Source organism: Ipomoea triloba, chromosome 11 (assembly GCF_003576645.1).
Source record: "Ipomoea triloba cultivar NCNSP0323 chromosome 11, ASM357664v1".
Classification (NCBI taxonomy): Eukaryota; Viridiplantae; Streptophyta; class Magnoliopsida; order Solanales; family Convolvulaceae; genus Ipomoea; species Ipomoea triloba.
This window is the reverse complement of record NC_044926.1, coordinates 1,587,892-1,605,786: the sequence shown is the minus strand read 5'-3', so window position 1 is coordinate 1,605,786 and position 17,895 is coordinate 1,587,892. Positions and strand designations below refer to the sequence as shown.

General features: G+C 39.1%; 1 protein-coding gene across 1 annotated transcript; it reads left to right on the top strand.

Annotated features, from left to right (window-relative positions):
• The first annotated feature begins 2,042 nt into the window (after positions 1–2,042).
• On the top strand, positions 2,043–5,786 carry LOC115996290 (polyphenol oxidase II, chloroplastic-like). The gene is made up of 3 exons (XM_031235484.1): positions 2,043–2,656; positions 3,361–3,741; positions 4,846–5,786. The coding sequence occupies exons 1-3, from the start codon at positions 2,058–2,060 to the stop codon at positions 5,606–5,608; spliced, it is 1,743 nt and encodes a 580-aa protein (XP_031091344.1). The 5' UTR covers positions 2,043–2,057; the 3' UTR covers positions 5,609–5,786.
• The last annotated feature ends 12,109 nt before the right edge of the window (positions 5,787–17,895 follow it).

Sequence of the window (17,895 nt, the reverse complement as noted above, 5' to 3'; positions counted from 1 at the left end):
ATTTTAATCTTTTATTTGGATAATAAATATCCATTTCCTTTTCCAACATATTATATATATCAGAACCTCAATTTATTATATAACTATAAATTTCAAACAACACTCAATAAAAAAGAAATATCCATCATACATTATATTAGGTTTACATATTAAAATGCCAACTAATAGACAATTCAGCAAAGTGGACTTGTATTAGTTGTATACAGTTCATTTTCGGTCTAAAAAATAATGTAGGAACATAAAATATTCACATTTTTAGAACTCTATATTTACATTTTTAGATCTCAATATACAAAATTACAAAACTCTATATTCACAATTTTATAACTCTATATATTCACAATTAAAGAACTTTGCCTAGCCTATTCTCTCGAATTCTCTCTTCTGTCCCTCAAAACCTTGCCTCTTTTTTTGCCACCGGCCTCTGATCAGATCTGGCCGAAGCTTTGACGAAGCTTCATGTCGGCGGATCTTTGACCGGCGGTCTCCTATTTCCTCTTTTTTTTTTTTTTTTGGTTTCATAACTTTCACTTCCGATTCAACCACCAACTCTCGAAGGAAGTTGCAGAAGTTTCAAAGTTCAAAGTATACAACCAGATCTGGATAAAGAGGTGGTTTGATTTAAGTGGATCCCTAAAATAAAGTTTTCAAGAAGAGGTGTACTGTTGTTTCTCTTTTCTTGTGCGTTCTGTATTTGTTTGTGTTTTTCTCGTTTGTGTGACGAGTTTGTTTTCCTCTCGTTTCTTTTGACGAGTTTATTTTCCTCTCGTTTCTTTTGACAAGTTCTTTTCTTCATAAGTGTGAATCATAATAGTTAGTCATGACGTATGTAAACCTAATCCTGGGTGACAAAGATGACAATGACAAATTCGTATGTACTATTAAAAAATGAAAAGAAGATAAAGGAAAGAGGAGTTCGTAGCACATTTTCTTATCGTGAACGTCACAAGCAAAGTCAGTGTGTAAAAAGGTACCATAGTCCTATTACAGTGATTAAGGTGGGCGTAGGTCCAAACCTAAGAAACCTACGAAACCTTATATTATTTACCGGATATTATATCATCGGCAAGTGTTTGTACCCCATCTTTTGTCTCCTACTTTATTTCATTTCATTCAACTACCTACGGCGCTTCAAATTTACAAGTCCAATAAGGTATTAAAAGGCAATTCTTAGTCCTGAAAAGGTGTCTGACGATGAAACATGATTCTCGTATAACGTCATAGGTTCAAATTACTTTGATTTTGAAGTTAATAAAGCAATCAATAGAAAAAACAAGTCTTGTGTATGTAAAATTTTATTGTAGAATACACATTTAACAAGAAAACGATTTTACACAAAATTTATTCCACTAAAAAATATTTATTTTTTTTAAAAAAATAATTTTAATAGTTCAAGGTCCAATGTCAATTAAATGAAATTTGAAACAAAGGGAAGAAATCTATTTTAAGAACAATTTTTAATGGAAAAAACAATCCAAATATATAATATATAGGTGAAAACAACAAGCTTCTTTCATTCCAATTACATGACAAGATAAGTGACAAACCTCTGTTACATGAAGAAGCAACCATCTTAACACGAAATCAAAGCCTTGTATTATATAACTATAAGTCATGGTTCTAGTAGCATGGTGAATGTTGGATTCCTGTCACGAATGGAGGGTACATTTTAGTTTCAATTGAATTTATTGTGTACAGAAGTATATAGGTAGCTTTTAGTTGAGATTCGAAACAAGATTAGTTCGATTCAATTCTTATAGATATGTGGCTGGTTCATAAGATCCAGAATAGTCCAAAGACTTAAGTTATTTAAAAATAAATAAATAAAAACATTGCAGTACCTAAATATATCAAACTCAAATAATCGGCACCCAAATGTTTGCATGAATTTTAACGAGCAGTTAAAACTTAAAAGTTTATATATACATGGATCATAATTCACCTTTAAGTAATAACAGTTTATTACTAAAATGGCCTTCACTTCTACTATATAAGTGGAGCAACGTAAACGACTACTACCGTACCATTACACAAAACATCCATCCACGTAAACCGTGATGGCTTCTTTAACGTCTGCATGCATTTCCACCGCCCCAAAAACCGCCGCGTCCTTTTCCTCCGCCGCCGCCTCGAAACGTAACCGCCGTTTCAAGGTTTCATGCAACGCCGCCGAAGGCGGCGGCGGTGACGGCGGCGAGTCCCAACAAAAGTTCGACAGAAGAGACGTCCTTCTCGGCTTGGGCGGCCTCTACGGCGCCGCAAGCCTCGGTGCCAACCCGCTGGCCTCCGCCGCGCCCATTCAAGCCCCCGTGCTCTCCAACTGCGTCGTCCCCGCCGCCGGTTTGCCCGCCGGCGCGTATTTCCAAGACTGCTGCCCTCCCGTGCCGGCCTTCGTCCTCCCCTACCAGCTCCCGCCGGTGGATCCGTTTGCCTTAAAGATCCGCCCGGCAGCTCACAAATTGGACGCGGCGTACATTGCGAAGTTTGAAAGAGCGATCCAGCTTATGAAGGAGCTGCCGGAGAGCGATCCCCGCAACTTCTACCAACAAGCCAAAGTCCACTGCGCTTATTGTAACGGCGGCTATGTCCAACCAGACTCCCCCAATAAGGAGATCCAAGTTCACAATTCATGGCTGTTCTTCCCTTTCCACAGATGGTACTGTTCGATATAAATATACTAACACAATGATTGGTATACCTATGTTGTCTTTGGAATAATAACCCCGCCCAGAAGGTTGACTCTTCAATCCTCAGGGTCCTCACCCCCAATTCTACAAAACATTTTGAGATAATGTAAATTAAGGTAACCTAGTGACTCAACAAACAGAGTCAATTTATTGGTGAGCAAAAGGAATTTGTCTATTTTGAGCATAATCCTTACACTGCTACTTCATGAGGTCTTTTGTCTCTAACAATGTCTACCCTACCAGTAAGTTAAGCCCATGGAAGAATAGACCTGCACAAAAAATACCTATTTTCTCCTGAATAGTATAGTGTCACTACGTCTCGAGTCTCAATCCATAATAGGATCTTTGATTAATGGATCAAATTTTTATTTAATCAAATTACAAGAGCTCTGCAAACACTATTTTGCCTGAATACTTAAAGTTTCTTTACTAAATCTTGTGATCTAGTGGCACGGGTGTCCCGGTTTACACTCCCACATGAATGATGAGAGTGGGTTGAGTTGGAGCTTCAGTGGAGTCAACTGTTGACTCTTTGTGCTTCGGTAGGTTGAAAAAATAGCTATAAACAGATACTACATTGTAACTGAGTCGGTAGTACTAAAAAAAATTAGTCATAAACTCGCACCACAAATACTTAAATAATATTATTGTATTACATGGTAAATTGTTACAGGTACATGTACTTCTTCGAGAGAATCATGGGAAAATTGCTGGGAGATCCCACCTTCGCCTTGCCGTTCTGGAACTGGGATTCGCCGGCCGGAATGTACATGCCCTCGTATGTAAACAACATATTCTCGCCGCTCTACGATCAGAACCGCAACCAGTCTTTTCTCACTCGCCTCATGGACCTTGCTTTCTTCGGCCTGGACATTCCTTTACCTGACGCACTCAGGATTGAAATCAACCTTTTCTTGATGTACAAAACCATGGTCAGTAACGGCGGAGCCGCCATACTCTTCCATGGACAACCTTATCGCGCCGGCGACGACCCGGGGCTCTTCCTACTCGGGGCTGGTTCTGTTGAGAATATTCCACACGGAACAGTTCACAGGTAGGACTGTGCATAATTAACCGTTAATTTAATTTCACAGGTTGTTGGTTTTAGGGTGGGGGTATCTGTTCAGCGGGTCAATATTATGGAATAGTAAAGTACAAGTACAAAAACAATTTGATAGAGTAATTGTCCTTGCATTAAAATCCAGTTGTTATACCGTGGACAATGAGTCATGGCTGATACTGCAGTTATGTTAAAATGATACTGCAGTTGTGTTGAAATGAAACTGCAGTTGCGCGGAACAGAGGCCATTTCATCCGTCTGCAAATGCAGTTATGTTGAACTGATATTGCAGTTGTGTTGAACGGATACTGCAGTTGTATTGAATGGATACTGCAGTTATGTTGAACGGATGAAAGACCTCTGTTCCGCGTAACTGCAGTTTCCTTCCAACACAACTGCAGTATCTTTTCAACACAACTGTAGTATCGTTCAACACAACTGCAGTATCAGTCATGACCACGGTCCACAATGGATTGTGGACCATGGTCCACCATATAATTTGCCTTAAAATCAGACCATGCGAACTCATGGGTATTTATACAAGATTAGTAGGCATGAAAAAGGAAATAGAAAAAAAATTAACAAATGAGATAGCCATTCGGCCAAGACTATCATAAAATTAGAGAAATGGTAAAGTAGAAACACAAAACAATTTGACAGTTTAATTGTCAGTGGGTTAAAATTAAACCAAATCAGAACCTTTTACAATGTGAGCTCATAATATTTATACAAGATTAATAGGTTAAAACGGCCCAAACCCCCATAAAGGTTACCTAATATGGATTAGGAAAGAATCCACTCAAATCTGTTAAGATTCTCCGTGAATCCCTTGTCTCAGCACCTCATGGTGTCGCACTCGGTTATCGCGACCTGACTACCTACATTAGGTGGGTTGTTTGTACCCGACTCATTGAATTCTAATACTGGAGGCTCTCCAGATTGGGTACCCTGTTCGGGGTATCTATTACAGGTAAAAATAATGTTGAATACAACCGACTCTGTTAGATTGTAGTATTTATTCATCACAGGTAAGTAAGTTTGATTGGGGTAATTTGGTTATGTTATTAACCGAATTAACGGGATAATGAACACCAACAGGTGGACGGGTGACTTAGCTAGAACGCCGAACGGAGAGGACATGGGAAACTTCTACTCCGCCGCTCGCGACCCCTTATTCTACTGCCACCACTCCAACGTCGACCGCATGTGGACCATATGGCAACAGCTCGGCGGCGCCGGCCGGAGATGCGACTTTACCGACCCGGACTGGCTGGACGCCTCCTTCATCTTCTACGACGAGAACGCCACGGCCGTGCGGGTCCGGGTCGGCGACTGTTTAGACAATCAAAAAATGGGCTACAAGTACGCCTTCGAAAATCTCCCCTGGCTGGACTCCAAGCCCGTCCCGGCCAAGACGAAGCGCGGATTCGCCGACGCGTCCGACGCGCCGTCCGTGGAGAGCGTGTTCCCGCTGAAACTGGACAAGGTGGTGAGAGTGAAGGTCCCCCGGCCGAGGAAGTCGCGGACCAAGGAGGAGAAAGCCGCGGAAGAAGAAATCCTGCGGATCGAAGGGATTGAGGTTTCCGCCGACCAGTTCGCCAAGTTTGACGTGTACCTGAACGACGAGGACGAGGAGCCGACGCTGGAGAAATTGGCGGCGGAGTACGCCGGGAGTTTTGTGAATTTGCCGCAGAATCACCACGGGTCCGGGAAGATCAGGACCAGCCTGTGTATGGGACTTAATGAGGTCTTGGAAGACTTTGATTGTGAGGATGATGACGCCGTCGTTGTGACTTTGGTACCAATGCTCTTCAGCGGCACCACCACCATCCAGAACATTCGGATCATCTATCATTCTTAGATCTATTTGCATAAAATCTGTCCAAACTACCATTGCTTTCTGGGTGTGCTTGTTTCATTTTCAAGCTTGCATGTTGTACTTAAAATGTGGAACTAATCTATCTATCTATCTAAATAAATAAATAAAGGGTTTTCAAAAAAAAAATAATAATAAATAAAAGAAGATAGCTATTTACTCATCCTAAAATTTTCTAATATTTTCCTCCAAGATAGTGTTTATATTTATTGGGTATCATGAATTGGCTATCTCCACACACTTTTAATTAAAAATTAAATAATCCAATTAAATTATGTCACAAAAGGAGGGGAAATTGGGAGGTTTATCCATATATCATCTACATATGTGCATTGCAATGCATGTTTGTTCGAGTCCAGTTTACATGATGAGAACCATGCTTCAGTTGAGAACTGTGGGCAAATCTTAACCATAAATCTAGTTGATGTAGTAAATTAAAGATGTGATGTGAGTGTACGGGTGTAAAATGTCCCCAGCACACAAAGTTTTATCCAATACTATATCCTCTAACTTTTAGCACAAGACCTACAATGAGGCAGTAAAAGCATGGCTGTTGGAAAGAGGCCATGAGAGTAGAGATTCAAGCACTCCAAGATAATCAAACTTGAATTCTTACTGAATTGCCTACTGGAAAGACACTAATTGGCTGCAAATAGGTGTACAAAATTAAGTATAGGATAGATGGCTTGGTTGAGACTTGAGAGACACAAAGCAAAGTTGGTAGCTAAAGGCTACACTCAGCAGTTGGTTGTGCATTGCGTTAAAACATTTTCACCCGTGGCAAGGATAACAACCATTACAACTTTCCTATCAATAGAGTGGCAAGGAGATGGCGCATTCAACAATTCAACTTGACATTAACAATGCTTTTCTACCTAGAGATTTGAATGAATGAAGAAGTCTACATGGTGCTTCCACCTAGCTTTCTTAGAGCGGCAAGGTTTCTATTTTTAGAAATCTGTCCAAATCCCACCCACTGCTTGCTGTGTGCTTGCTTTCACGTGTACAGTTGGGCTTGCATGCTGTACGTTCAATTTGGAAACTATTATTTAAATAAATATGTATCTATCATCCATATACATGTTTGTTTAAAAATGTAACTCTGATCTTCACACATTGATTCATTAAACTTTTTCGTGCCATAATTCTCGATAACAGATCGATAATCACATTACACTTCAATTAATTCCAAACCAAAAATGATATATAGAGAGCATCTTGATTAAAACTTTTTCATGCCATCCATAATCCTCCATAACAAAAAATTATACCACGTCGTAATTAATTCGAAACAAAAATGCTATATAGCGAAAACTTTTACAAAAGATAGGATAATATATCATAAAATATCATGTCACATATTATTACAAGATTTTTTAATAAAGTAATATCTTTATAGTAACAATTCCTATATATTGCATGTAAATATTCTACATGGCCTCCATCTCAAAGTCATTGACTGGGTTTCTATAATACAAAATTTTTTTAAAAAAAATAATTAAACCTGAAAATAGTGACCGAGTAGGTGAAGTATGGTTCTCCTATACAAATATTACAAGTTTGATTCAAGTCATATTTGAGCGGTTGTTATGCCAGGGACACGGGTCCATGTTCACAATTTTAAAACTCTATATTCACAATTATACAATTCTATATTCACAATTTCATAACTCTATAGTCAACCGTATAACATAATTTTTGAATCTATATAACAAAATTGTGAATATTGAATAATGTAATTTTGTATATTGAGATCTAAAATTGTGAATATGGAGTTCTAAAATTGTAAACATGGATATGAGTCAACCTTACAATGTGGACCCGGGTCCATAGCATAATTTGCCATATTTAAGCACATAATCGAAATTTATCCCATGTACACTCTTAAAAAGTGGTTACGTGTTCCCACGTCTTCTAAAGAAAAAAAATTAAAAATGAACTGGGATAACTCAAGTGGCAAATGAGTTCTATCTGCGAAAAAAGAATGTCAGTGGACCCAGACAGTTAAACTGACGGAGAAATACGCGCAAATTTACCAAAAGAAAATTAAAAAAAAAAAAAAAAAAAAAAAAAAAAAACCCCTTTTCTTATGGAGTAGAGCAAGCTAAACAAAAAGAAAATGCGAGTTGTTAGAATTGCTTTTACATTTACTTGTCGTGCAAAAGTCAGTGTGTAAACGACTCTCTTCTAATAATTAAGGCAAGCCTCCGACCAATAGAAATGAAACACGTATGTGACATTTATCGATCATTTTGTACTCGTGTTTTGATCTTTGTCTCCTGCTGTCTCCCTTTGATTGATTTCAATACTGTACCAAAAGACAATTTTCAATTCCTATTCAAAAAAATAATATATATTATTTTAATTTATTTTTATTGACTATTTGGAAGTTTGGAACTTATGATTTCAACAAAAGTTAATAAAGAAACAACGTAAGAACATATACATCAATTGAGTTTTTGTTATAATTTTTTAGGAGTTTTTGCAAGTATGATTAGGAATAGCGTTATTAATGCGTCCGACTAGGTGCTAGCTTACCTTTTTACAATAAGAAAAAGTTTACAATATTGATCAACATTATTACTCTCACATAGGGAATAAGCCAAACAAAATTTGAGAAAGTTTTTTTCTTTTTTTTTTAAAGTGAGAGAGTATAAATAAGGAATACTATAATTTTACTACTTAATAATTGCCCTATTTATCAGTCACCCAATTTTCAAAAATGGGTCACACTTTTGCATCATTAAATTTACAATTCTTTTATTATCTTTTCTACATCCTATAATACTCAATTACTTTTAAAAGTGATCCATCTTTCCTATTATGTTATAAATATAATAATAAAATAATATTATTTAAAAAAAAAAAAAAAAGTCGAAAGGCTGCCATGCGTGGCAACCTTTTCCTGGCTGGGATAAAAAAAAATTAAATCTAAACAAAAATAAAAAATCTACATTATCCTACAGATCATCTTGAATATAAAAAGAATATTAAGAGATATGTGAACATGCTTTTTAAATTTTGAATCTACTATGATCTGTAAGTCCTAATGCATAATAATTCAATAATGATGTAAACGTGTCACCTTAATAAAGAATATTAAGATATTAATAAAATACTCGTATCTATTAGAATATGCATTTAGTTTTGTTTATTTTTTTACAACGCATAAAATGAACTTATTACAAGTTTTACATCACAAACTTAAGAATTTGTCAACGTTTTTACCTTGACAAGTGGAGCCGTGGAGGATGTAATATATTTATTATTTTTTATTTTTTCTATTACAAACGAAATTCGCAACCACTACCCAATAATTAAAACTGTGAAAATCTTACTTATGTATAATAGCCTACAAATCACATATGACTACAAAAATTATGTGGCAGGCTCGATCAAAAATACATTTATTATCTTCTTCGCCCAAATGGTTGAATCTCGAACTTTAAAGGCCTCCACATTCCCGCCTGACCCGACAAAGCATTTGGGTGATGTAATCACAGTAACTCAGTGGCTCAGTATACAGGACCAAATGTCAATGCGCATAAGACATCTACCCACTTTTGGCATAATATATTTATTATCTCTGTTATGTGCTAGGTAGCATATTTATTATCTTATCTTTTTTTTTTTTTTTGGTGATATATAATACATTTATTAGCATGTTTATATGGCAGGTACGCTGGTAGAGCATATTGATTATCTTTTTTTGTTCGCAATCATTATTTGAGGGCAAAATGTATATATACTGGGTAAAATTTTGTTCTTGCGTAATAGCCTGTAAATCATACATGAAAAGTAAATTACACTATAAAAACCACGCGAGGTAGACTCGACCAATAAAATGTTGGCAAGAGCTGACCCTCTTGTCTTTAGATGTGCAAATCATACCGACTCTACCCACTTGTCCACCCCTTTCATGCACATATTTATTAGTATCTCTTTTATATGGTAGGTAGCATATTTATTTTATTTATTTTCTTTTTTGATTATCTTGTTTATATTAGATATGGTGAGTATATTATTATTTGCAACCTCGATTAAAAATAGAATACTTCACATATTCTCGATCAGTACATAGTATTACTTCCCTAAAACATACTGTGTGCTATCAATTTTTAATGTAAGTAAACATGGTTAATTGCGTTGACTGTTGTTTCACTCTTTTATATATATATATATCACATCTTGTGTTTTCACTTCTCCACAAAGTCAATAATATTTTATTAATGTCAAAAAAAATGTGTGAATAGCTGAAACATAATTATTGTATTTTTTTTAAAAAAACATTAATTTTTATTTTTCGTATGTAATTAGCGGACATGCGAGGGCTATCAAAAAAGTATGAGAATTTAATATGCTAAATCAGATGCAATCAATTAAATGCGCCAAAATTATTTTCGCTGGGTCCCACACTACATTATGAAATAATTGTGTCATAGGGACGCGTGATGAATGGGTAAAACTTTAATGCTCCATGCCTCATAAAAACGACATTTAAGAAAAATATTATACCAAATTAAAGAAACTTCGAATTCTTTTTTCAAAAAAAAAAAAAAAAAGAAATTTCGATTGAACAATTCTTACCATATCAATAAAAAGTAATGGTTAAATCTCCAAGGTAAAGAGTGATATGAGTGCCATCTAGTATGCACAAATATTTGTTTCTAGATGAATATTTGTAATTTTATGTTTTTTGACTAGTTAACGATACGTTGCCATCTAAACAAATTTCGAGATGTGCATCACCTAGTTTACATGTCCTAAATGCTTGTACATTTGTGCCACAACAAAGACTAAATTTATATTTTTTTAATGAAGTTATTCTGAGTTAGTTGATCAATTGAAAAGTGTCTTGGGTACATAAATATATTTCTTTTTAATTCATGATATAATAATTAGTAAATAAATGAGACTAATACAATTTATGCCATATAAGATCTCAAAGATTGCAAAGCATCTAAGCCGTCTGGTTAGGCTGGAAAAGACTCGAGTCATCTCATTCACTATATCTCTTAAATTTTTTTTTTTTAAATCATAAAGGAGGGGGTGACCCCTGGGGAGTGAAACATTATTCAGCCTCCACCACTCTTCTCAGACTCGTGACCTGCGCCAAATCCTCAAAAAAAACATCCTCGCTCATAGCCGGGCAAACAGCAAAAGTCTGAAGCTCATCACCGTACATCGCTCCACCTACCGCAAGCCGGTCAGCCACATTGTTCTGCTCACGGTAAATGGCTTTGAAAGAAACTCTCCACTCTTTAGCAATCCACTCTTTAACACTGTTTAAGAAATCGCTAACCGGTCCATGCCCCGGTATCCCCTCCCTAATCCATTGAATCACAGTTCTAGCATCCGACTGAACCTCCAAGTCGCAAACCCCTCTTTGCCATGCCCACCTTAGCCCTTCCTCGATAGCTTCTGCTTCTACCCATGTGGGATCTTTGTACGTGGTACCACCTGCAATACCCGCAATCCACTCGCCTTTGCTGTTGCGCATAACACCGCCAATACCTGCTCTGTTGTTGCTTGATTTGACGCTCCCGTCGGTGTTTAGCGTTACCTGGTGATCAGCAGACACCTCCCACTTTACACGAGCAGTTCTGATTCTTCCCGCCCTGTTAATGCTGGTGCTGTGGCGGGCAAAAGCCCGGTTGATTTCCTCTTCTGCTTCTCTAATCCAGTTAACCTTGCGTTGCTTGTCCATCTCGCGATCATTGAACACTCTATCGCATCTCCATCTCCAGAGCCACCAAACGATGATAGTAAACCGTGTAGGCCAGTCTTCTGCCTCCACCTCATCTCTCCCATGGACGATGTTGTCGGTGATCCATTCACGACCATCCAGCTGCCTCCATCTCCTTCGCTGTTCGGTAGAGGTGAAAGCCCTCCAAATCTCCTTGGCTGTGGCGCAGTGCCTAAGGATGTGGTCGGTGGTTTCTCTCATTCCCGTACAGCAGCCACAGCGATCATCCGTGATAAACCCACGCCTTTTCCTTTCCGCATTGCTCATAATCCGATCATGGGTGGCAGTCCATAAAAAGGACTTGAACTTGCTAGGCACCTTTAATTTCCAAATCTTCTTCCAAACGCTTTCCTGCAAAGCAACAGGGGAATCGTGGATCAAAGCATAAGCAGACGTAACAGAGAACTTACCTGTCGGTTCCTGTCTCCAGTATTGCTCGTCATCTTCATCACCCTCTTATAGCGTAACATTTTGAAGGAGTGATTTAATATGTGCAGGAATTTGTTCCAAACATTCCCACTTCCATCCCCTGCCTTGCTCCCAGTAGTCACACACCCGGCATTGTTCATCGCCATTTGACGCATGGTCGGGGACCGAAATAGATAAGGGATCTTCCAGAATCCACGCATCACTCCAGAACTGTATGTTTCTTCCGTTCTTAACGTGGTGGCGGACTCCTTTTCGTACAGTTGGTAGAGATGCAACAATGCCTCTCCAAGCATTCGAGCAGTTTGGTTTCGCTCGTATCACATCAATGCCTGTTCTTCCTTGCCCATATTTGTCCTTGAAGACTCTAGCCCATAGGCTGTCCTTGCTGGTAGCGATTTGCCATCCCAACTTTGCCATAAACGCCATGTTCATATCCTTTGCCGCTCTTATTCCTAGTCCGCCAAAGTTTTTCGGTTTTGTGACAGTTCCCCAGTTTACAAGGTGGCATTTCCTGACCTCCCGGGATCCTCCCCATATAAACCTTCGGATTCTTCTGTCAATCTCCTCCCACACTCCGGCCGGCATAAGGATTGTTTGCATCCCATAGTAGGGGATTGTTTGGAGCACTGATTGAGCTAACACTTGTCTCCCCGCTAGTGTTAAGAATTTAGTCTTCCAGCCATCTAATCTGTCGTCCATCTTGTCTAGCATTGGGCCAAACATGTTGTTTGTGACTCTCCCATGAAAAGTAGGGACCCCTAGGTATTTACCAAGGTTGGTGGTCCGGGGTATACCCGCCATGGCCGCTATCCGTTGTGCTTCCTCACTGTCCACATTTTTAGAAAAGAAAATTTGGGACTTGCTGAGACTAACTTTTTGGCCCGATGCCTGGCTAAACCTTTCCAAGCATTTTGATATAGTGTTTATCTGCTCCTGCGAAGCTTCAGCAAACAAAACAAGATCATCAGCAAAAAAAAGATGGGTAATGAGGGGCCCATACCTTGACAGGCGAATGCCTTTCCATGTGCCTCTGTTCACTTCAGTTTTTATTGTGTGACTAAGGCGTTTCATGCACAAGACGAACAAATATGGCGAAATAGAGTTTCCTTGCCGTATCCCCCTAGTAGGGATGATATGGTCAAGATGGTCACCATTCCATAACACTTTCATTCTAGGGGTTTCCACGCAGGCCATGATGTTTCGTATCCACTCTGTCGACATGCCAACATCTTTTAGAGTGTCCCGTATGAAATCCCAGTTGAGCCTGTCATAGGCTTTCTCGAGATCGATTTTGAGCACCATGTACCCTTTCTGACCCTGTTTGTTAAGCATGGAGTGCGTCACTTCTTGGTACAGCAAAATATTGTCTGTGATCTGCCTACCCGGCACAAAACTGCTTTGTTCCTGCCTTATCAACTTACTCAAAATGGGTTTTAACCGATTAGTCATGGCCTTTGTAATAATTTTATAAATAACGTTAAAAAGACTAATCGGGCGGTATTGACTAGGATTAGAAGGGCAACTGTTCTTCGGGATGAGAGCGATCCAAGTATCATTCATACCCTCTTCCATCACCCCTGTCTGGAGGAACATAACCACTTGTCTATACACCGAATCCCCAACCACTGTCCAAGCTTTTTGATAGAACATGGCGTGAAACCCATCCGGGCTTGGGGCTTTGAGAGGTCCCATGTCGAAAAGAGCTTTCCTGATTTCTTCAACCGAAAAAAGCGCATTGAACGAATTCCATTCGTCCTCACTAAGCGGCGGGAAAACGCCATGGGGAATCTGATTGACATTTACATCCGCGTCTTTAGAGAAAATACCAGTAAAATATTCCTGAATCGCTGCTTGAATTTGTTGGCTATCGGTCATGGGATTGCCGTCAATATCCATGAAATTGTGACTGCCTTTTTTGGCCTTCTTATTCCTCGTAGCAGCATGGTAAAACTTGGTGTTGCGGTCTCCTGACGCAATCCACTCCTCCCTAGCTTGTTGGAACCAGAAGATTTCCTTTTGGTGAAGAGTATCTTCTAACTCTTTCTTAAGTTTTCGTTCCAGCGTGACTAGCCCCGTATGCCTTGTCTGGTCCATATATTTTTGAATACCTTCTAGTCGTTTCAGGAGCCTATTCTTTTTATAATGGATATTTCTAAACACTGTTCTGTTCCACTGTTTAAACTTTTCTGCCATCGCTTCTTTGTTTTGCCAGACCGATGCTTCCGCATCCCAATTTTGACTGACAAAATCCATGAAGGAGTGATGATTCGTCCAGGCTCCTTGAAACATGAAGTTAGTATTGTTTTTCTGCTTGGTGTTGTCGAGCTCTACCAGAATTGGACAGTGGTCGGACCCGAAAGCCGGAAGGTGAGTAACAGTCGTTACCTTCGCAGTATCCAACCAGTCAAGCGAACAAAGCGCACGGTCAAGCCTAGCACCTTTAAAGGTCTCCTCTTCTTTGCCTCGCCTCCATATAAACTTCGGACTCGAGAACCCCAAGTCAATCAAGGCTTCGTTGAAAATCCAATTCTTAAAGTCAGCATTCCTGTGGTTCCCTGAGTTATCAGGGTTCGAACACTCATCGCTATTGAGAATGGCGTTGAAATCGCCAATGATCAACCAAGGGCAGTTGACGTGAACCTGGTTTCTAGATAGAGAGCTCCAAAGCTGTCGACGGAGATGAGGGGACGGGCTCCCATACACCGCCGAGAGATTCCACGTTCTGCCTGTTGATTCCCTAACAGACATATGTATAAATTGGGGGTGGGAAGTAATTAGCTGGATCTGCATCATGTTCGACCACAAGACCCATATTCCCCCGCTGAAACCGAGAGCTTCCACTCTCGCCCATTTTTCAAAACTGAGTTTAATGCAAATGGAGTCTGCATTGGTCCCGGACGTCTTGGTTTCCACCAAGCAGAGGATATCCAGGTGGTGTTTGTTTATTAACCACTTCGCAGCCCTAAGGAAGCTCTTAGAAGCTGCACCTTGGCAATTCCAGCTTATGACCTTCATAAAAAAAAAACAAAGCAAAGAAAACCGAACCGAGACAACCCACAAACAAAAAGAACACACAAGGTGAAACAGACACAGAAAACAACGAAGAACAAACCCTCAGGACTCGACCTCCATGGCCGCAACGTCCAGATCCCCAAGAGACACATCCTTGTTTAGCATTTCGGCTGGCAACAAATCCTCCCGTTGTTCGTCATCCGCTGGGTCACCATGATGTTCATGCAGGTACGTTGTGTCTTCTAAGCACTCCGCTCCATTCTCACAGTCCGTTTCAATAACCTGGACTGTTTTAGGCCCATTTTTATCACCCATGACTAGAGTATGCTCTGAAGCGGCTCCCGCTTGGTTTCTTTGTGATTCTTGGGCTTGGTAACTTTTATTTTTCTTGGTGCTTGACTCACCAATTTCGGGCTGCCTTTTGTGCATGTCGTGACGATTATTTCCCATTATTTGCTTTTCTGACATTTGGGTCGTAGGCCTCTTTCCCTTTGCTTGGGCCAAGTTTCTTGTTCCCTGAATGCGGCTCTGTGTCTCCGGTTGTATTCCAGTGTTTTCCTCCTCCAGTTGATCTCCTTCCATATCAGTATTTTCTTCCAGGCTTGCATATCTTGACCCAAGCTGCGCGGCAGATTGTTTTCCTTTCCCATTTCCATGTTTATTTCTCTTACCATTTTCCTGGCCTCCATTATTCCCATTGCCCTGATTTTTCGCATAGTTCCTCTTCGGTTTCGTTGTTACCATTCAGGTTCTGTAGTCTTCCGTAAGTTCCGGCCTAATCACCGGATTTCCCATAATTGATATGGCCTTTCCATTTGTAGTACCTTTTTGACCGTTGGCCTTTCCAGTGCCGCTTGCCGAGCTCTGTCGGCCGTCCTCCACCGCCATTTGGTTTGATTCCTCTTCCCGATTCAGATGACACGCTTCAACATTATGGCCATACATTCCACACTTAAAGCAGATCAGATGAAGTCCTTCATAGACCACCGGTCGGACTCTATTTTTTAGCGTGAACTTAGCAAGCAATGGCTTAGTGACGTCAACCTCAACACACACCCGTGCGAAACTAGCTCTTGACACTAAGCTGGTGGCTGTATCTATGTTTATTGGGCGGCCAACTTTTGCCCCGACTCTCATCAGAAACTCATGGTCGTAATACTCCGCTGGTAGGCACGGGAACCGTATCCAAACTATCATGCTCTCAGTCTTGTCAGTGAAGGGATCGAAATTAGGCCTCCATTCTTTTACTATGAGATAGTGATCCAACACCATCCAAGGTCCTCCATATTTTGCGAACTCGTAGTCGTCCACCAATGCAAACTTAACCAAGTAGTAGCCATTGTCGACAGTCACAAGTTCCATCCTCGCCTTTGGTTTCCAAAGCGTTGTGGGCCTTCTCAAAAGGTAACCATAGCCCACATTTCTGCCCATCACTTTTACAATTAGAGTCTGCTTCCATTTACTCCGTAGCCTAACCTTTTCCTCTTTCGTAAGCCTGAAGACCGGACAAGATGGATCCGCATCATCGTCAGGATCCTCTTCATCATTAGAAACCAGATCAATATCATTCACCAGTGCTTGTTGGCTATGCAGCGACTCATTAGCCACGATCTGTTTGAAAGATCGAACTTCTGTCTGTTTCTCCAGTGCATTACTACTCGTCAGTGCCTCTCCTACATTCGGATTCGCCTCGCCCATTGGTGATTCCGTTGTTGTTTTCGTTTTTTTCTTACTGCGATCTAACTGATCTTGTTCTTCGCTGTTCGTCGAGGGAGAATTCGCCGAGAGAGAATTTTCCGTCATAGTACCGTTGTAATTATTCATATTCTCTTTTATAATATATCTCTTAAATTAATTTCAAGATAAGTTTTAAAAGGGAAATTAACAACTTACAAATGGAATAAATCGTACACTTAACCCACTTATATATCCACTTGTTGGATAGCTTTAAATGATGTATAGAAATTGCAGAATGGAGTGGTAGAGTGAATCTCGAGAGGATTAATTAATGCAAATTCAATAATTTTATATTAGTTTAATCAGAAAAAATAGTATACAACCAGTACTAACTTTGTATTAAATTAATCAGAAATATATTATGAAGTGTCCTTTGTGTTAGGTAATTGAGCGTTAAATTACCGAACCTATAAGAATCTAACCCACCAAACTATGCTATATCCAATTAAAGTTGTCATTACTGCAGTGTATTTTATCTATTTAAAAAGTTACATTAAATTTGAAAATGTAACATAGTCGGGACTAAATTTGGAACTAGCTTTTAAGAAGAAAATCATTATTCTCTCACCGCAATCACTATATAAATAGTCAAATACTATAGTTCATTATTATTCGCTACCAATTGGTAGTCCCACCAACGGTTAGTAAAGAATTTAAATAACAACCAAACATAAAACAAAATTTAACACAAAAGAGAATGGCCTGTTTGGTAAATAGCTGTTGGCTGATTGAGTTAGAAGGTCTAATTAGTTGATAACATTAGGTTATTGTAGAAATTTATTTGATAGATTAGCTGTTTGGTATAATTTCTTTTCTCAAAAAGTTAATTGAAAAAGCTGCTTTGAGTAGCCTTTTGAATTTTAGTGCTTTGGAGTTTTAAAAAGTTTATTAACCAAACAACTAATAGTAGTCAAATAAGCCAAAATTGACTGATAGACTGATTATTTACCAAACATGGCCAATGTTAAGAAACTATTTTTATTTCGTGAGTTATTACACATGATAGAAGTTTATTCAGTACATATAACACATTAGAATTAATGATGATTCTTTTTGTGCAAAGTGTACCGGTAGAGTGGGAAACTTAATGTATCAAAAAATTACTTAGAATATATATATTTTTTGGATTAGGCCACGAAGTATCCTGAGCAGACTCCAACTGTAAGAGTCAAAACTAATCCCAGTTCACACCATGATTAATTATATATTATTGATTCAATAAAGTTGTGGAATATTATATTATTAATCACTTAAAAAACCACGTGAATCAAGTTGTGTTCTAGAAATTGACCAAAACGACCTCCATTTCCTCCTATATAACCAGAGCAACGTAAACCCATCCAAATCA

What these genes read in the sequence shown, in the direction of transcription:
- LOC115996290 (XM_031235484.1), top strand. Translation starts at nt 2,058, where the DNA reads ATGGCTTCTTTAACGTCTGCATGCATTTCCACCGCCCCAAAAACCGCC. An exon ending in TTCTTCCCTTTCCACAGATG is followed by an intron (nt 2,657 to 3,360) that starts GTACTGTTCGAT and finishes AAATTGTTACAG; the next exon opens with GTACATGTACTTCTTCGAGA. An exon ending in CCACACGGAACAGTTCACAG is followed by an intron (nt 3,742 to 4,845) that starts GTAGGACTGTGC and finishes GAACACCAACAG; the next exon opens with GTGGACGGGTGACTTAGCTA.